General features: G+C 42.1%; 1 protein-coding gene and 1 non-coding gene across 9 annotated transcripts in view; both read left to right on the top strand.

The window, feature by feature from the left end:
• The window catches only part of Phactr4 (phosphatase and actin regulator 4), a 102,890-nt gene extending 97,321 nt beyond the window's left edge, over positions 1–5,569 (top strand). For all 8 annotated transcript variants that reach the window (XM_004850759.3, XM_013074324.3, XM_087215437.1 and 5 more), the window contains one exon: positions 3,187–5,569. In XM_004850759.3, coding sequence (XP_004850816.1) covers positions 3,187–3,202 — 16 coding nt within the window. In that variant the 3' untranslated portion in view covers positions 3,203–5,569. The remainder of the gene's footprint in view (positions 1–3,186) is intronic.
• A 4,720-nt stretch (positions 5,570–10,289) lies between these two features.
• LOC147827232 (small nucleolar RNA SNORA73 family) lies at positions 10,290–10,493 on the top strand. The gene has a single exon (XR_015452850.1). It is a non-coding gene; the product is annotated as a small nucleolar RNA SNORA73 family (small nucleolar RNA).
• Positions 10,494–15,599: the final 5,106 nt, after the last annotated feature.

Here is a 15,599-nt window from a genome sequence, read left to right as displayed (position 1 = left end):
TCCAAAGAAGGAACATCCAAAGAAAGAGAGCAGAATTGTTTTTCCATCACCATACGTGTAAATGATTATATTGATTAAAAAAATTTGGGTACTGAAGAGTGACGGGTGTGGCAATAGTAAATTCTTAGTACAGCAGTAACCCCATTGAGAACACAGTGTAATATGTAACACATTGTAATATGAACACAAATAACAAACTATGCGTGCCTTGAAGGACTTCTTAGGATAGTCTGGGGAAAAAAACAATGTATTACTAATTACCATACAATCAACACAATAAATGCCAGAGTCAGTCTGCCAAGATTCGTACCTGAATTCTCCCTTTTCATGATGATATCAGTATTAATTTTTTTGGTCAACAATAATAGTAAACAACATGCTATAGTGAGCAAAATAAAAGAATAGTTTCTGCAAAGGAAGAATCGTAGAGAAATTTATCTGAACAAAAAGGAAGGAAAAAGCACTGCAAAGAGCAGGACCAGCATAAGCGAAGCTATGGGAGGTAGAAAGTGCATGTAGTTGAAACAGATGATTTGTGTGGCATTGTGGTGAAGATACGTCAGAAAGATGGGTTACAGTCCCACTTTGAAGAGCTTTGCCTCGGGTGACATCCACACCTGTAATTCCCACATTTAGGAAGGCTGATACAGGAGAATCAAGTTCAAGTTCAATTTAGCCAGTTTTTATTTAAGACATTAAATAAAATAAAAAGGACTGGGAATACAGCTCAATCAACGATGGAGCACCTCTGAGTTCTAGTCTCATGACTATAAAAAAAAGAAAATGAAGAAGAGCTTTATCTATTATGTTAGGATGTTGGAACCCCTGGAAATTATTTTTTTCTTTTTTTAATTTATATATTAATTGGTACATTTTAGGTATACAATACATTTACATTTATCATTGGGTGTTTGTACCTGAACATGATGTATCTTAGTTCTTATTTTTCCCCCATTACCTATGCACCCTTCACGCCCACCACCCTTCCCTATTTACATAGACTTTGTTTCCATTACCACTGGAAATTTAAAAGCAGGAAATTCTGTGTATTTCAAAATGAACACTAGTAGAACCATGAAAGGTAATATGGAAGGATGAAGAGACTAGCAGCAATTAACACATGAATTAAATAGTCATAGTGACTGTAATCTCAGCTACTTGGGAGACTAAGACAGGAGGATCCCAGTTTATCAAGATCCAGTCTCCAAATTAAAAGGTGTAGTGGAGTACACCTGTAACTGCAGCACTCGGGAGGCAGGAGGATCATCACACATTTGAGGCCTGCCTGGGCTACAAAGTGAGTTCAAGGCCAGCCTGAACTATATATAATGAAACCCTGTCTCAAAAAAAAAAAACCAGAAGGAAGGCAGGAAGTTTAGGACGTAGCTCAGTGTTCCCTGAGTTCAATCTCCAGGACTACCAAAAAAAAGGGCGAGGGGAGAGACAAGAAAGAAAAAATTCACAGCATATGATGGCTCAAATCCAGAAAGTGATAGTGAGAATGAAAGGCTATAGATTTGAAAGACATGTCAAACATAAAATCTATAAGATTTGGCAATCTGCTGGATTCCAGGTATGAAATAAAAGAAATAATCAAGATGACTCCTATGTGTCTAACTTGTATTTTCTTTCTCTTTTTTTTCTAACTTGTATTTTCTGAGGTCTATAAAGATAATAAGAAGTTGATGTAGATAGTTTATTCAGCAGAGCTCCTACAACATAATAAATACAATGCTAGATCCTTAGATTACAGCAGGGAACAGGCTGTAATCTGTTGTCAACAAACTCTTCCTCTAAAGAAATAAGGCAGATTATAAATTGCTAGATATGGTGGCACAGGCCTGTAATCCCAGAATTCAGGAGACTGAGCCAAGAGGATTGCCTCAATTTCAAGGACAGCCTGAACTACATAGTGAGACCCTGTCCCCAAAAATACAAAATATAAATTAAGTATGTTAAGTTGTTTTTTTTGTTTTTGTTTTTTGGTACCGGGGATCGAACTTGGGACCTTGCACTTGCGAGGCAGGCAGCAGAACCACTGAGCTAAATCCCCTTAAGTATGTTAAGTTTGATGAGCCTGTGACACATGGAGATGCCTAGAAAATGGTTCACTGTTCAGCCTGGAGTCCAGAAAAAAAAACATAGAGGTCTACAGATAGAAATGAGAGAACATAATAGGTCATAAGGGGGGAAATATTATTTTTAATGTAAAGGATAGAGGAAAATGAACCGGGACAGCATACTGAGGAAAATCAATTGGGCGGCAGGGGGAGGGGGAGGGCAAGAGAAGTGTTATCAAACCCAAGAGAAGAATTTCAAGAAAGAAGAAAGGAGGTTAGGAATATCAGGTGCAACAGAGGAGTTAAAATAAGAGTAGAGGGCCGGGGATTTAGCTCAGTGGTTTCACCGCCTGCTGCGCAAGCATAAGGACCCGAGTTCGATCCCCGGTACAAAAAAACCCAAAAAACAGAAAATAAAATAAGAGTAGAGCCAGGCATGGTGGCGCATGCCTGTAGTCCCCGCATTTGGGAGGCAGAGGCAGGTGGAGATCTATGAGTTCAAGGCTAGTCTGGGCTACATAGTTCAGGACCAGCCTGAACTACAAAGTGAGACCCTGCCTCAACAACAACAACAAAAAAAATCTAAATAAGAGTGGAATATTTGATGATCCTCTGAATGCTTTTGAAGGCCAGTAGAACCTACAGGATGTCCATGTCTCACCTTCAGCTACAACCTTGATTTAGAGATGCTGACTTACATGCTCATTGTCTGATACGGCTAGCTCACATTTCACCCAATGTATGTAGTAGTTTCTTGCACTGATTTTTTTTTTTCCGGTACTGGGGATCGAACTCAGGACCTTGTGCTTTCGAGGCAGACGAAGCACCACTAAGCTAAATCCCAGCCCATCTTGCACAGATTATAATCCTGTTTAATACTGCAAAACAAAAATAAATGTCTCACAATGAAAAAAAGAATAATAAAAGATAAAATTAGGGGCAGGGATTTAGCTCAGTGGTTCCCCCGCCTGCCTCGAAAGCTCAAGGTCCCAAGTTCAATCCCTGGTACATAAATAAATAAGTAAATAAATAAATAAATAAATAAATAAAATTAGAGTGGAGGAGAGACATAGCAATCTATGTTATCTGGTAACTTATTGTTTTGTTTTGTTTTCATCTGTTTTAGCTATCATCGTCCATGATCATGAAGTTTGAGAAGAACTAAACGACTCCCCCCAAAATAACAGGGTTGCTTTGCAGCTTGTCTCTGGAGTGACATACGGAGGGAGCTTCAGCACTTTCCAGCACTGCCAGAATTCTATCCTCTGGGACCTGGTTCTGGAGTAAACAGCACTCCTACTAATGTAGCTTTTCACTGGAATGGATTTTCATGTGGTGCCCATGGGGCAGAGCCGTGTACTCTATCAGTGCTTTTGAACTTTTCATTGCAGCATACTTGAGGGATTTTCCCTCACAGCCACCAAAGTTCTGGGCCACTTGCAAGTTCCAAGTTTTATTGGCTGCACCACACCTCTGCCCCACAATGACTGCCTGTGCTGAGGCACAGTTTGCACCATTATCCTTACCTGCCCTTCTGTGATCATGAGACCCACTTTTGTAGGCACTAAATTCCTGCTATCAAACCCAGTTGGTGGTAGGGAAAACCCTGTGGAGACCTCAGCCTTTTGGTAAAGTGGTGCCCGCTTCCAGAGGAAGCCTTTGTACCATACTGGCCCGTCACTTGAAAGCATTGCACTAAACCTCTTGTGACGCAGCAATATGGTCTTCTTCTGCACTCAGCCTGAGAGGAACCTCAGGGTCTGACTTGTTCCTCCTTTTTTGGCACTTGTCATCCCAATTTTTATTTTAAAGTGATTTTGAAAATTACTGGGAATTTACACTTTTTCTTTATGCTAGACAGTCTGATCTGCAACTAGAATGCAGGTTGATCACATGAGAAAGTATATATGTTTTCTATATACAAAGATAAGAAAAAGGCCTTTGTATTAATGCCAACTTGGCAGAAAACTGACCTGTGGCTTATCCTGTAAAGGCTGTTTTATTTTTATGGTACCAAATGATACTGTAAATCACTTCAACCAATAGATATATTCTCCCTGGTAAGCAGAGTTGTGTGCACTCTGTGGAGCACTTGTGTGCAGTTAGCTTCACACTTCCAGCCGGAATCATAGCAAGGTCCTAAAGGGAATGAGGTGCTGACTATGAGAAGGTGTGTGGAGAAGTACAAAGGAGAGGCACAGTCATGCTCTGTGCTCCTCACGTCTCAGTGCTGTTTGCTGTCTCCTGCTGCACATTCCTTCTTCACTTCAGCACTGTCCTCCCTTGACTCTCTGGCAGCTTCCACCTCACTCACCTTTCCTTTTCTACACTGTAGCAGTGTGGTTAGTGCCTAGGCGTTGACTCAGCCCTCACCCCATTTTGTATTTGTAATACATATTAGTATAGTTTTCTAAAACAGGTTTGCTCACTTCCCTTGAATTTTCATTGAAAACCAAACAGCCTCACTATTTGCTTCTTAATTCCTGTCCACACTGTAAGTGGAAAAGAAAAAGTTTCTACTTAACTAATGAATGTGGCTTTTTTTTAACTTTAATGTATAGAAAATTGTGGCTGTTTCATAAATTTCTTCTGAATTATTTTGTAGTCTCTGTCATTTGTTCACTATGTAATCTTTCAGCAGATTTATCTTCATGTCCACATCACAGTTGCCAAAGAATCAGAATATCAGGTCAGCCAGGTGTGGTGGTGCCACACCTGTAATCCTAGCACTCAGGAGTCTGAGGCAGGAGGATCACCACAAGTTCCAGCACAGTGAGACCTTGTCTTAAAAAAAAAAATCAGGGTCGGGGATCTAGCTCAGTAGTTTCGTCACCTGCTGCGCAAGCGCAAGGACCTGAGTTCAATCCCCCATACCAGAAAAAAAAAAATCAGTTTTTTGTGGGGGAGGGCTGGATTTCTTAGTTACTTTCAAATGTAATGGCTATGGAAACAATACTGGATCCACATATGCTTGAAACTTATTAACGCTTGAATACCTGGGAAAGATCAAGAAGGACTCAGCCCGAGGTTTGGATATACGGTGGCCACACATTAACCGCTAACTTGGTTTCTCATCATTCCATCTGATGGTTTGGAGACTGGCTTATGTCCACATTCTCTGTGGCTGGAGATGACATTCCAAACTCTTTTTTCATTGTCTCTTTCCCTTAATGTGCCAAGCTTGAATTTTCTAAGCTACTTGTCTGCCTTCTCTGTGCCATCCAGGAGTCTGGTTCATCTTTCATCTCATGTTCTTTTGAAACAAGATATTGGGGGGTAAAGTTCATTCAGTTGTTTGTTTTGTTTTTATGTATATAAAAATGGATGTTTTTGTTCCCTTTCTGTTTAAATTGGAAGCTCACAATCATGTAAAAAAAATAAAAGCCTGGTATATTATACTTCAGGATGCCTCCCTGGTGTACAGAATCTCCTTGTAAAATAAATAATTGCATTGTATATCAGTCTTCCCATTAAAATTAATAAAGTATTTTAGAGTTCAAAATACCAAACAGTTCTCGTGTGAGGTACTTACTTGTATGTTCTACTTGATTCCAGAAGATTAAAACCAGCTTAAAAATGATGCACAAGCTGAATATGCTGGTGGACGCCTGTGATCCTAACACTCAGGAGGCTGAGGCAGAAGGATCACGAGTTTGAGGCCAGCCTGAGCTACATGGTGAGACCTTGTCTCAAAAAAAAACGCCAGGCATGTTGGTGCAAGACTGTAATCCCAGCATTCGGGAGGCTGAGGCAGCAGGATCGCTTCGAGTTCCAGGCCAGCCTGGGCTACATAGTAAGTTCAAGGCCAGCCTGAACTGCACAGCAGGACCTGTCTCAAAAAATTTTAAAAAAACAAAACCCCACAAAATACTGCTAGTGACCCTAAAAGAGAAGTAGATGGGCAGATGAGAAATAATAGTAAGGACATTATATGCTGCCAGAGGTGTCGAGTCATGTTTGTGTCTGTGCACAAACATGAAAAAATAGATTTCAGAGAGGAGTTAACTGGGGATCCCTTATGTACCAGGCACTGCACTAGGTTATTTTTCCTCTTTAGGCCACCCCAGCTTGTTAGATAAGTAGTAGTATACTCTCTTATTTGTGAAGAAACAGGTGAAGTTTTTTCCCAAGATCAAAGCAAATTAGGAAATCTTTCTTTGCCTATGTTGGAGGACAAGTACTTGCATCCCAATCAATTGACCCTGCAAGGATTTACACATAATGGACCACATATAATTGGACCTCAGGCTGACCTCACAAAGGGATAGTTGGTGCTTCATGTCCTCCTGTCAGGTATGCAGCCCGTTTCAATCCAGATGGCAATAGCGCACTTTCTACCGGTCCCTTGAAAGACTGGCCTTATTTACCATATATCCTTTAATGGGGGTTAAAAGAAACCTTGAATCAGAACTACTCATGTCAGTGGTCTTTGTATGCTCTCAAAATACTATTTCTCTTTGGGGTTTAAGCTATCTCCAGAAGGCTGATTTGAAAGTGCACATTGCTCAGTGTTTGTTGAAACAATTAATGGATTTAGATAATGGAAGAGGAAAGTCTGATAAACCACGACAGGAAAGGAGAGGTCCAATGGGTACTAAGTGGGTGAGGAATCAAGATGAGAATGGAGCCTTAGCAGTGCCAAGTGCCTCTCCTCCCAGCTACTTGGGAGGCAGAATTTAAAAGGTGCTGGGGCTGAGTGTGATGGTGCACACCTTTAATCCCAGCAATCTGGGAGGTTGGGGCAGGAAGATGGCAGGTTCAAAATCAGCCTGGACAATTAGAAATTTAACAAGACACTTTCTCCAAATAAAAAGGCCAGGACCAGGTGTGGTGCATGCCTGTAATCCCAGCACTCAGGAAGCTGAGACAGGAGGCTCACCTTGAGTTGGAGGCCAGCCTTTGATACATAGTTTAAGGTCAGCCTGAACTACATAGCAAAACCCTGTCTCAAAAGGGGTGGGGGTGCAGTGCAAAGGTTTTAGGTTCAATCCCCAGAATGATAATAACAATGATATAAAAATTAAAAGGGCTAGGGATGGGCTGGGGATTTAGCTCAGTGGTTCCGCTGCCTGCCTCAAAAGTGCAAGGTCCCGAGTTCATTCCTTGGTATCAAAAAAAAAAAAAAAGGGCTAGGGATGTTGTCCAGTGGCTGAATGCTTGCTTAACCTAGCACATACAAGGCCCTGGATTCAAAACCCAATACTAAAAAAAAAGTAATCGCTATATAGATGTAAAATAAAAGTGTACAATAAAAGTGTATCCTTGAAGTTAAAACATGGCTTAAGCTTCTTCAAGTTTCTGTTCAATTCCAGCATTGTAAAACATGAAGGGAAACCAGGAAGCACCCTGTATTCTTGAAGCAGATATCCCTTTATGTAGCTATTGTTCATTTATTCCCCTCAAGAATTTTGCCTCCAAAAGCATCAATGTCATCTGACAGGAACAAGCACTCTCAATTTCTCTCTGTTATAAGTTTGTTTTTGTTTTGTTTTTTTGTACCAGGAATCGAACTTGGGTCCTTGTGCTTTCGAGGCAGGCACTGGAACCACTGAGCTAAATCCCCAGCCCAAAAATTCTGTCTTTTCATTCTTTTGATACCGGGGACCGAACTCAGGTCCTTGCGCTTGTGCAGCAGTCAGCGAAACCACTGAAATAAATCCCCAGCCCAATTTCTCTCTGTCTTGGACACACATCCTTTCCTTCTGTCTTTTCTCCCTTCCTGCCTTCCTTCCTTCATTTATTTCTTTCATTCTTTTTCCTATCCTCTCCCTACCCCCCCAAAAAATCATCCTTAACCATCTCTTTGCTTTAACCTATTACTCTATCCCCTATCTCCTTCTTCTGCATTCCCTTCACATAACTGAGTATAACATTGAATAACTTAAATTCTTAGGTAGTCCAGGCAGTTGAGCTAAATGACTAACAAGTGGAGGGAAAAGTGATAGAGATGTAAACTAAGCTTTCCCAAGATCTTCACACTAAGCCAAATCTCCAGGCCTTTTCTTTATAATTATCTTGAGACAAAAGTCTTGTTAAATTGCTAAATTGCCAAGCCTTGAACTTGGAGTCCTCCTGCCTCCCAGAGTACTGAGACAGGAGGATCTCCAAGAGTACCAGGCCAGCCTGGGCTACAGAGCAAGACCCTGTCTCAAAAAACAAAAACAAAAACAAAAGATCTGGCTAGTCACCAAGTTGGCCAAGCTGTCCTCAAACTTGTGATCTTCTAGCCTAGGCCTCCCAGAGTGCTGGGATTACAGTTGTGTGCCACCTCCCCTAGCAGTGTAGCTGTTACACACACACACACACACACACACACACGCACATACAAAGACAATGAAGTCTTAATATTTTTAACTTACTGACTTCCCAAAGAAGTCTCAGGAACGCTGAGACATATTATAGAACTACTGGTCTGGGACGATTTCTTTTTCTTTCTTTCTTTCTTTTTTTTTAAAACCTAGAACCTTCCTGCTGAGCTGCATCCCCAGACTGACTTACCATTTTCAGACAGTTTCTAAATCATCAAATTTCACAAAGTGAGCTTGAATTTGCATTCCTACTGTGAAGCCTGCCAGATTCCTGGGACTACAGTTCTGGATAATGCTAATGTCTTAGAATTCCTGTAACAGTAAATAATATACTATAGTACCCAGCACAAAAATCTAATACATAGGAGGAAGGCCTCAAGCGTGTCTGTTTAGAATAGCCTAGCAGTGATGGCTCCATGTCAACTGAGCTGACATGTATTTGTTTAATCCCTCACTCACAATAATACTACCACGTGTTCAGCACTTAACATGTTTTTTGGTTTTTGTTTTTTGCCTTGTTTATTCAGATGCTAAGATGAAAAGCGCTCAACACTGAGTTACACCTCCAAGCCTTGCAATACATATCTTCAGCGTCCTTTATTGCCTATGTCTTTATATCAGTCGGGTTTTCCGTGTTGCGAGGGATAAAAATACATATCAAATTCAACCAACCACCATACCACCAAGCAACACTCCCTCACCCCTACTTTAATCAGTTTTCAGGTTATAGCTCAGTGACATTAAGTACATTATTATGCACAGTAAGTGTTTAATTTTTGCCAATGCACCTAGAAGCACTCCTGTCCTACATATATCAAGTTTCTTTCGCGTGTGACACTGCTTTACTATGGATCTTTCCCTATTTTGGAAACTTATTCTAAAACCCTTCTGGCCAAGTAATCAGAGAATGCCCCACAGCCAGAGTAAACAGACTAAAATGTTTATGTTCCCCAGCAAGGTCCCGCTCGCAGGCTCTAGTCTCGCGAGAGGTCTCGATCCAGCTAGGGGTGGGGCTCAAGTGTACATCCCAGGAGCCTTAGCGAATTACCGAACTGCGCATGTTGCTGCGTAGGCGCGCTAGACATGCCTTGATTTCCGGACCCTTCTTAAGGTATAAATACGGCTACTTCGGGCTTGCTCCATCTTTCGGACAAAGGGTATCTCACGTTTCTTCCTACTTTGGTGAGTGTTTTTACCTGTCTGGTTCGTGTGCTGCAGGTCTTACCAACCAGCCTTTCCTGAGGCTGTTATTTGAACAGATGGCTTCAGGGGCGTCCATACCAATGAGTCTTGAGTGGAGCCTGAGCCGGATGTGGGCTGCTGAGGGTTCGCTACCCTAGCGCCTGCGGGGCCCTCTTTCCTCTTGCTCTGGGATGCTGAGATAATAGGGTACTGCTTCCTAGAGGGCACATGACCCCCGAATGGATTTGCACACGCGTGTATTAGTGGGCCTCCGTTCGTGATTAAAAACTAACACTTTATAATCCGGGGTAATATAACCACTCCATGCTTGAATTTACGATGGGTGAGCAAGTTACCTCTGCTTTTGCCTTTACCTTCTGCTGAGTGGTAATATAAGCTTGCTGATAGTTGCCCTGTGGTACTGCATTGAATCCATGCCATTTGCGCTGACGTACATCTCAAGCCCTTTTTTTTCTTTTTAAGACAGGGTCTAGCTAAATTTCTCAGGCTGGGCTTGAACTGTGATCTTTATTGTCTCAGCTTCCTAGCATTGTAGCTGGGTGTCAGGCATGTGCCATCATCCCTGGCTTGAAAATTAAATTTCTAAAAATGTGATGTTCACCTTGCATTTATAGGGTTTAATGATCTATTGTAATATATCCCAGGAAAGTCGCTATCCACTAGATAAAATTGTTTCTCAACGCAGTCGTCTGTAAGTTACATGAATTTCTCTGACTGTCCAACGTGGATATCCCGAGAGGTCACTCTGCCCGGGCTCTGTCCAGGTGGCGTAGGGGAGCATAGGGCTCTGCCCCATGATGTACAGTCCCTTTCCACGACGTTGGAGAAGAAGCTGGGCCTTGTGTCTGCGCCTGCATATTCCTACAACTTCTCAGAGGCCTTTGGGCAATGACTGAGGAGATAAACCATGCAGGAAACAGTCCTAGATCTCGCGTTTTGGATATAACTTAGCCTCATTTAAGAAAAATTTGTTTTAATCTCTTACTTGGTGCATCATTTTTCTTGCAGAATTCACTGAAGAGTCCAGGTAACTTGGTGGGGGGGTAAGTAAATCAGCACTGAATTGTTTTTGCATTAACGGTATTTGTCAGGTGGTCCTTGTTCTAACCTCTCAAGCTTTACCTCAGACATTTAATTGTAAGCACAGAACACTCGTTCTATCTGTATACAAACTTGGCCCCATTTTTGCAGGGGCATTGATATAAACTAAGTATATTCATGTCTTGTGAAAATTGGTGTTTTAGTTACGTCAATAAAATAGCATAAATATTTCTTCATAAAATATTTCTTACATGCTCGTGTGGTTGAGGGGAGAATTAGTGAAATGAAAAGGTGCTGAATATAGCTCAGTGGTAGAGCATTCCAGGTTCCATTTCCAGTATTAGAAGAAAAAGTGAGAGGATTAAAAACAGGAGATAGGGTAGTTTGACCAAGGTCACAATTGCAGAGCTTTCACCTCAGTCATGTAATAAATAGCATATTCCTGGGCTCTGTCCAAGAGAGCTAAGCTGCGACTGTTACCAATAAAAATGCTGAGTAGATAAAAGCATGGAGTAAACCCTAACTCTAACCCTAGGAACTCTTAACAGGCTTTCTTGCTACCTATTGAGATAAGAAAAGCTTGTGAGGATGTTTTAAGGGGTAATGTTTGGGGATGTTAGATTTTGTCGGTCCAGCTTCCCAGGAAGCTTCTTGGAGTCCTTTGGGCAATGACTGAGGAGATAAACCATGCAGGAAACCATCTGGTAAACTAAGACTTTAAATTTAAACTGAAGGGCCGGGGATTTAGCTCAGTGGCACTGCGCCTGCCTCTCAAGCACAAGGTCCTGAGTTTGATCCCTGGTATCAAAAAATTAAACTACAAACTTCAAGAATATAATCTTGTAATGGAATTAATATGAGAAAAAGAAAAATGGAAATAAAGTCTTTGTAGGTTAGAGGGGTTGAAGGGAGGGCAGGGGAATGGAGAAAAAATAAGAACCAAGATGGATTATGTAAAAGTGCAGATTTCCAATGATGAATGTCATTATATTGTATACCTTAAAAGTACCAATAAAATTAATTAAAAAAAAATAATCTTGTGTTTCTTTTCATTGAGGAGAAAGGGGGACCACGCTGGATTTGGCCATTCACCTGGAAGACGTGTTCAGAAATACAGTGAATGCTGCTGCTAAGTCCCATCCAAGGGAAAGGGAGGGATCCTCAATACAAGAAGCAGTTTGTGGAACCATAGAAATAGTGTGACAAGTTTTAAACTTGTTGGATGAGCTTTGGTTGAGAAAAAGTGTTTTTGACTCTGCTGCAAATAATGGATCACGAACAACGCATTAACGTGGAATTTTGTTTCAAACTACAAAAAACTGCTAAAGAAACACATGAGATGTTAAAATTAGTTTATGGTGATGGTGCAGTGACTATGGAGACAGTTTCCGAGTGGTTTGAGCAATTTCGTAATGGCTGTGAATCAGTTGAAGACAAAAAGAATGTCCTTCAACATCAAAAACCGAAAAAAAGATTAAAAGAATGAGTGAAATGATTAGATCAGACAGTTGACTATTAAGGACATTTCAGAGGATCTGAAGGTCCTTTCCATTCAAAGCATTTTAGCAAATTTTAATACAAGGGGAGTATCACATTTGTTCCACATGTTTGACTGCTGAACAAAAGATGTCCATTTGTTATTCTCTTTGGAGCTGTGCACTCTGCCACTTCAGGTTCCATTACTTTAGTAAATGTCATCAGGGGACAGAAACTAAGGTCTGTGATTATGATGCTGAGACCAAGTTTCCAAGTTCTCAGTGGAAATCACCCAGGTGGCCTTTTGTGAGAAAAGCGCATCAGTCAAGATCCAACAAGGTGATACTGTGTTTTTTGACCTTGATGGAATTGTGGGATTTGAGTTTGTAACAAGGAATCCTGAATATTCCAAGAGCTTATTAGAACATTTACAAAATGATGTGTGAAGAAGGCAGCCTGAGAAATGGGCATACAGTTTTATCCTCCCATCATTACAGCGATCCATGTCATGTATCACTTGATACAGCAATTTGTTTCTGCCTTATCGGATCTGACACTGCAAGTTCTTGCTCTTCCCCAAAGTCAAAATGACCATGAAAGGTGAACATTTTCAATAGATTCAGATTTCAAGGTAGCCAACAGCATAAGTAAAGTCACAAAAGAGAACTGCTTCAGGGTCTTGCTGAATTACCCAGGCTGGGCTGCAAGGCATATAAACTAAAAAGTCTGCTATTCCAATATCAAAGACTGGAATCACTCAATAATTGTCAAATTCTTTTGTCACCCCAGATATGTTTGACCTGTATAAGGAATTTTTTTTTTTTGGTACTGGGGATTAAACTCAGGACCTTGTGCTTTTGAGTCTATAAGGAATTTAAGGCACTGGGGATAGGTCAATTAAAAACGTAGGAGTATGGCTCCTGGCCTTTGCCTCAATCTCCAGCACCCCAAAAGTCCTGCCAAATTGAAATTTCTCATATTTGGCTTTTTCTACCATTCTCAAGGAGATGGTGGTTTCCAAGCAAAACTAGCCATGTTTTTAAATGAATAAATTCCACATGAACTATACCTAGCATTTCAAATCAGAGTTCTCAATGAATTGAAATAGATGACTGTGTGTGTGTGGTTCCTTTATGTAGAAATGTGAGGGCTTCAGCCCAACTAATATATTGGTTTGATTCAGAGGTAAAGCAGCTTACAGTGAATTTGGGGTATCCTGGAGTTAATAACTGATAGGTGACTGGTCATGGATGTTGAATGAGAAGTCAAATTTGGGTATAGTTGCATGTCAGACCAGTACACAGTGTATGGGAAAATTGACTTTAGGGCAGTGGTGGCAAACCTATGGCGCGCATTCCACAGCAGGCTGTATCCCTGAATGCTTTAAAAGCCCACCACTGCTTTAGGGGCTAGGAAATTTTACTTTGGACAGCTAGAGTGCTCATTAATTCTCTACCTCCTGGGTTTTTTTGTTTATGGCTGTGTGGCCTGGGGCCACTTCTCTGTACCTCTTTCCTCATCTTTAAAGTGGGAACTTTTTTTTTTTAAGAACTAGCAAATGAACTTTGGGCCTTTTCCATCGAGTTACGGCCTCATCTTCAACCCTTTTTATTTTAAGACTGTCCCAAAATTGCTTACCCTAGGCTTGGAACTTTCGACTCTAGCCCCATCCTCCCAGAGTGATGGGCTACCTCCTGTTTATCATGCACTTGAATCTAAAGTCAGCCTACTTCGTGGTGTCAGTTAAGCCACAGTGGAAACCTTGTGAAAGCCCCAGCACCAGCTACCGCCATGTTTTCCACAAAAAGAACAGTGGCATTGCTTTCCATATATCTTTAATTTGTGGTTTAGTAAGTCACTTTAATCTGCTGTGTTCAATGTTTTTTTTTTCCAGGCACATGCTACTTTTTCAAGTTAATGTAGAAAACCACATCCAGAATCTAGAGCCCCCAGCCTGCCTAGCCATAATTTAATAATAGATAAGGGGAGGAGAGGCGACATGAGAGCCCAACAGCCGCTGCAGTGCCCGCTTCTTGTCCATCTTTCTTGGCTGCCAGCTTGTCGCACCTGCACCCCCACCGCGTGCTTTTCTCGGCCCCGCCCAGGACCCTAGGGGTGGCCGGGCAGTCCTGTCGCCGAGGAGGCTGGGGGAGGGGGGGGCTGGCGCAGGGCCCGCCCCTTGCCCCTTGCCCCGCCTGGTGTCTAGGTTAAGGTGGAAGATTTCGGTCAGGAAGTGGGCCTTGTGTGGGGAGGCGGGAAAGTGCTTACCCGGCAGGCGTTTCGGTCTGAACGTAGGAGTCCCTCAGTGCCCTCGACTCTGACCAGCAGGTCCATGCGGTCCTCCTCGTCGGAGGAGATCCTGATGTCATCCGGTGGGTCGGCTGTCAATGTTGCCTTGGACACTGGGCGAGTAATGTGAGGAGGCAGGTTCTCCACGATGGGGTTGTTCATGGCTCCCCTGGCCCCCACGCTGCGTTCTTCGGGCCGTCTTTCATCCGTCCGCGGGCGGGCGGGCGTGGGGTGGGGGACAACTGCAGCAACTCCGCCCTAGCGAGGCTGGGGCAGCCCCTTCTCCACTCAACGCTTGCTCCGACAACCACCCCGTCATGAGCCCATCGCTCCGCCCGCGTGGGTACCCGACTGCACTGATGTATGTTGCTCTAAACATGATAATCAGTCTAATGTAAATACATAGTTGGAAACAATGCCAGCCATTCTCAGGTAAGTTATTCTGTGATAAAACTACATTTAAAACATAATCATTTAATACATTAATTTTAATTTAATACATTTAATCATTTAATACATAATCGCACATAATACATCATTTTAAGCAGCTTTTTTTTTTTTGTACCGGAGATCGAACTCGGGTCCTTTCATGTGCGAGGCAGGCAGCGGAACCACCGAGCTAAATCCCCGGCCCCTAAGCAGTTATTTTTTTGTTTTTCCAGGGCTGGGCATCAAACCAAGTCCTTACATACTAGGCAAGCGCCTTACCACCAAGCAACACTTCTGTACCGCACTTAAACCAATTTTCAAGTTACAGCTCAGTAGCATCAAGTATATACTGTCGTACACAGGAAATTTAATTTTGATTTTTTTCTTTTTCCTTTTTTTTGGGGGGGGACAGGATCTCACCATGCAGTTAAGGCTGTCTTTGAACTCACTGTGTACCCCAGGCTAGCTTGAACTCACGGCGATCCTCCTCCTTCAGCCTCCTTGGAGTGCTGGGTTTACAGGCCTGTGCCATGCTTGGCTCAGTAAGTGTTTAATTTTAGCCAGTTCATCTAGCACTGCAATCCTGTATTTATCAAGTTTCTGTCGCAGGTGACAGGGCAAATATAATCCCCTTTGAGACTTTTTGCTTTTCTCCGGATGTATTTTCCTATGTTGCAAATTTATTCCAAAACTCTTGGCCAATTAATCCAAAAACAGAGCCCACGGACCGAGCTAAAGGACGGTAAAGAATTCAAATTCCCTATTAACTATAGTCCTGCGCGCAACTTCCAGT

The sequence above is a fragment of the Heterocephalus glaber genome, unplaced genomic scaffold (genome assembly GCF_053883595.1).
Source record: "Heterocephalus glaber isolate CG9 unplaced genomic scaffold, H.glaber_assembly_v1.0 deba00001452, whole genome shotgun sequence".
Classification (NCBI taxonomy): Eukaryota; Metazoa; Chordata; class Mammalia; order Rodentia; family Bathyergidae; genus Heterocephalus; species Heterocephalus glaber.
The sequence above is the reverse complement of the archived record's forward strand: the minus strand, read 5'-3'. Positions and strand labels throughout refer to the sequence as shown.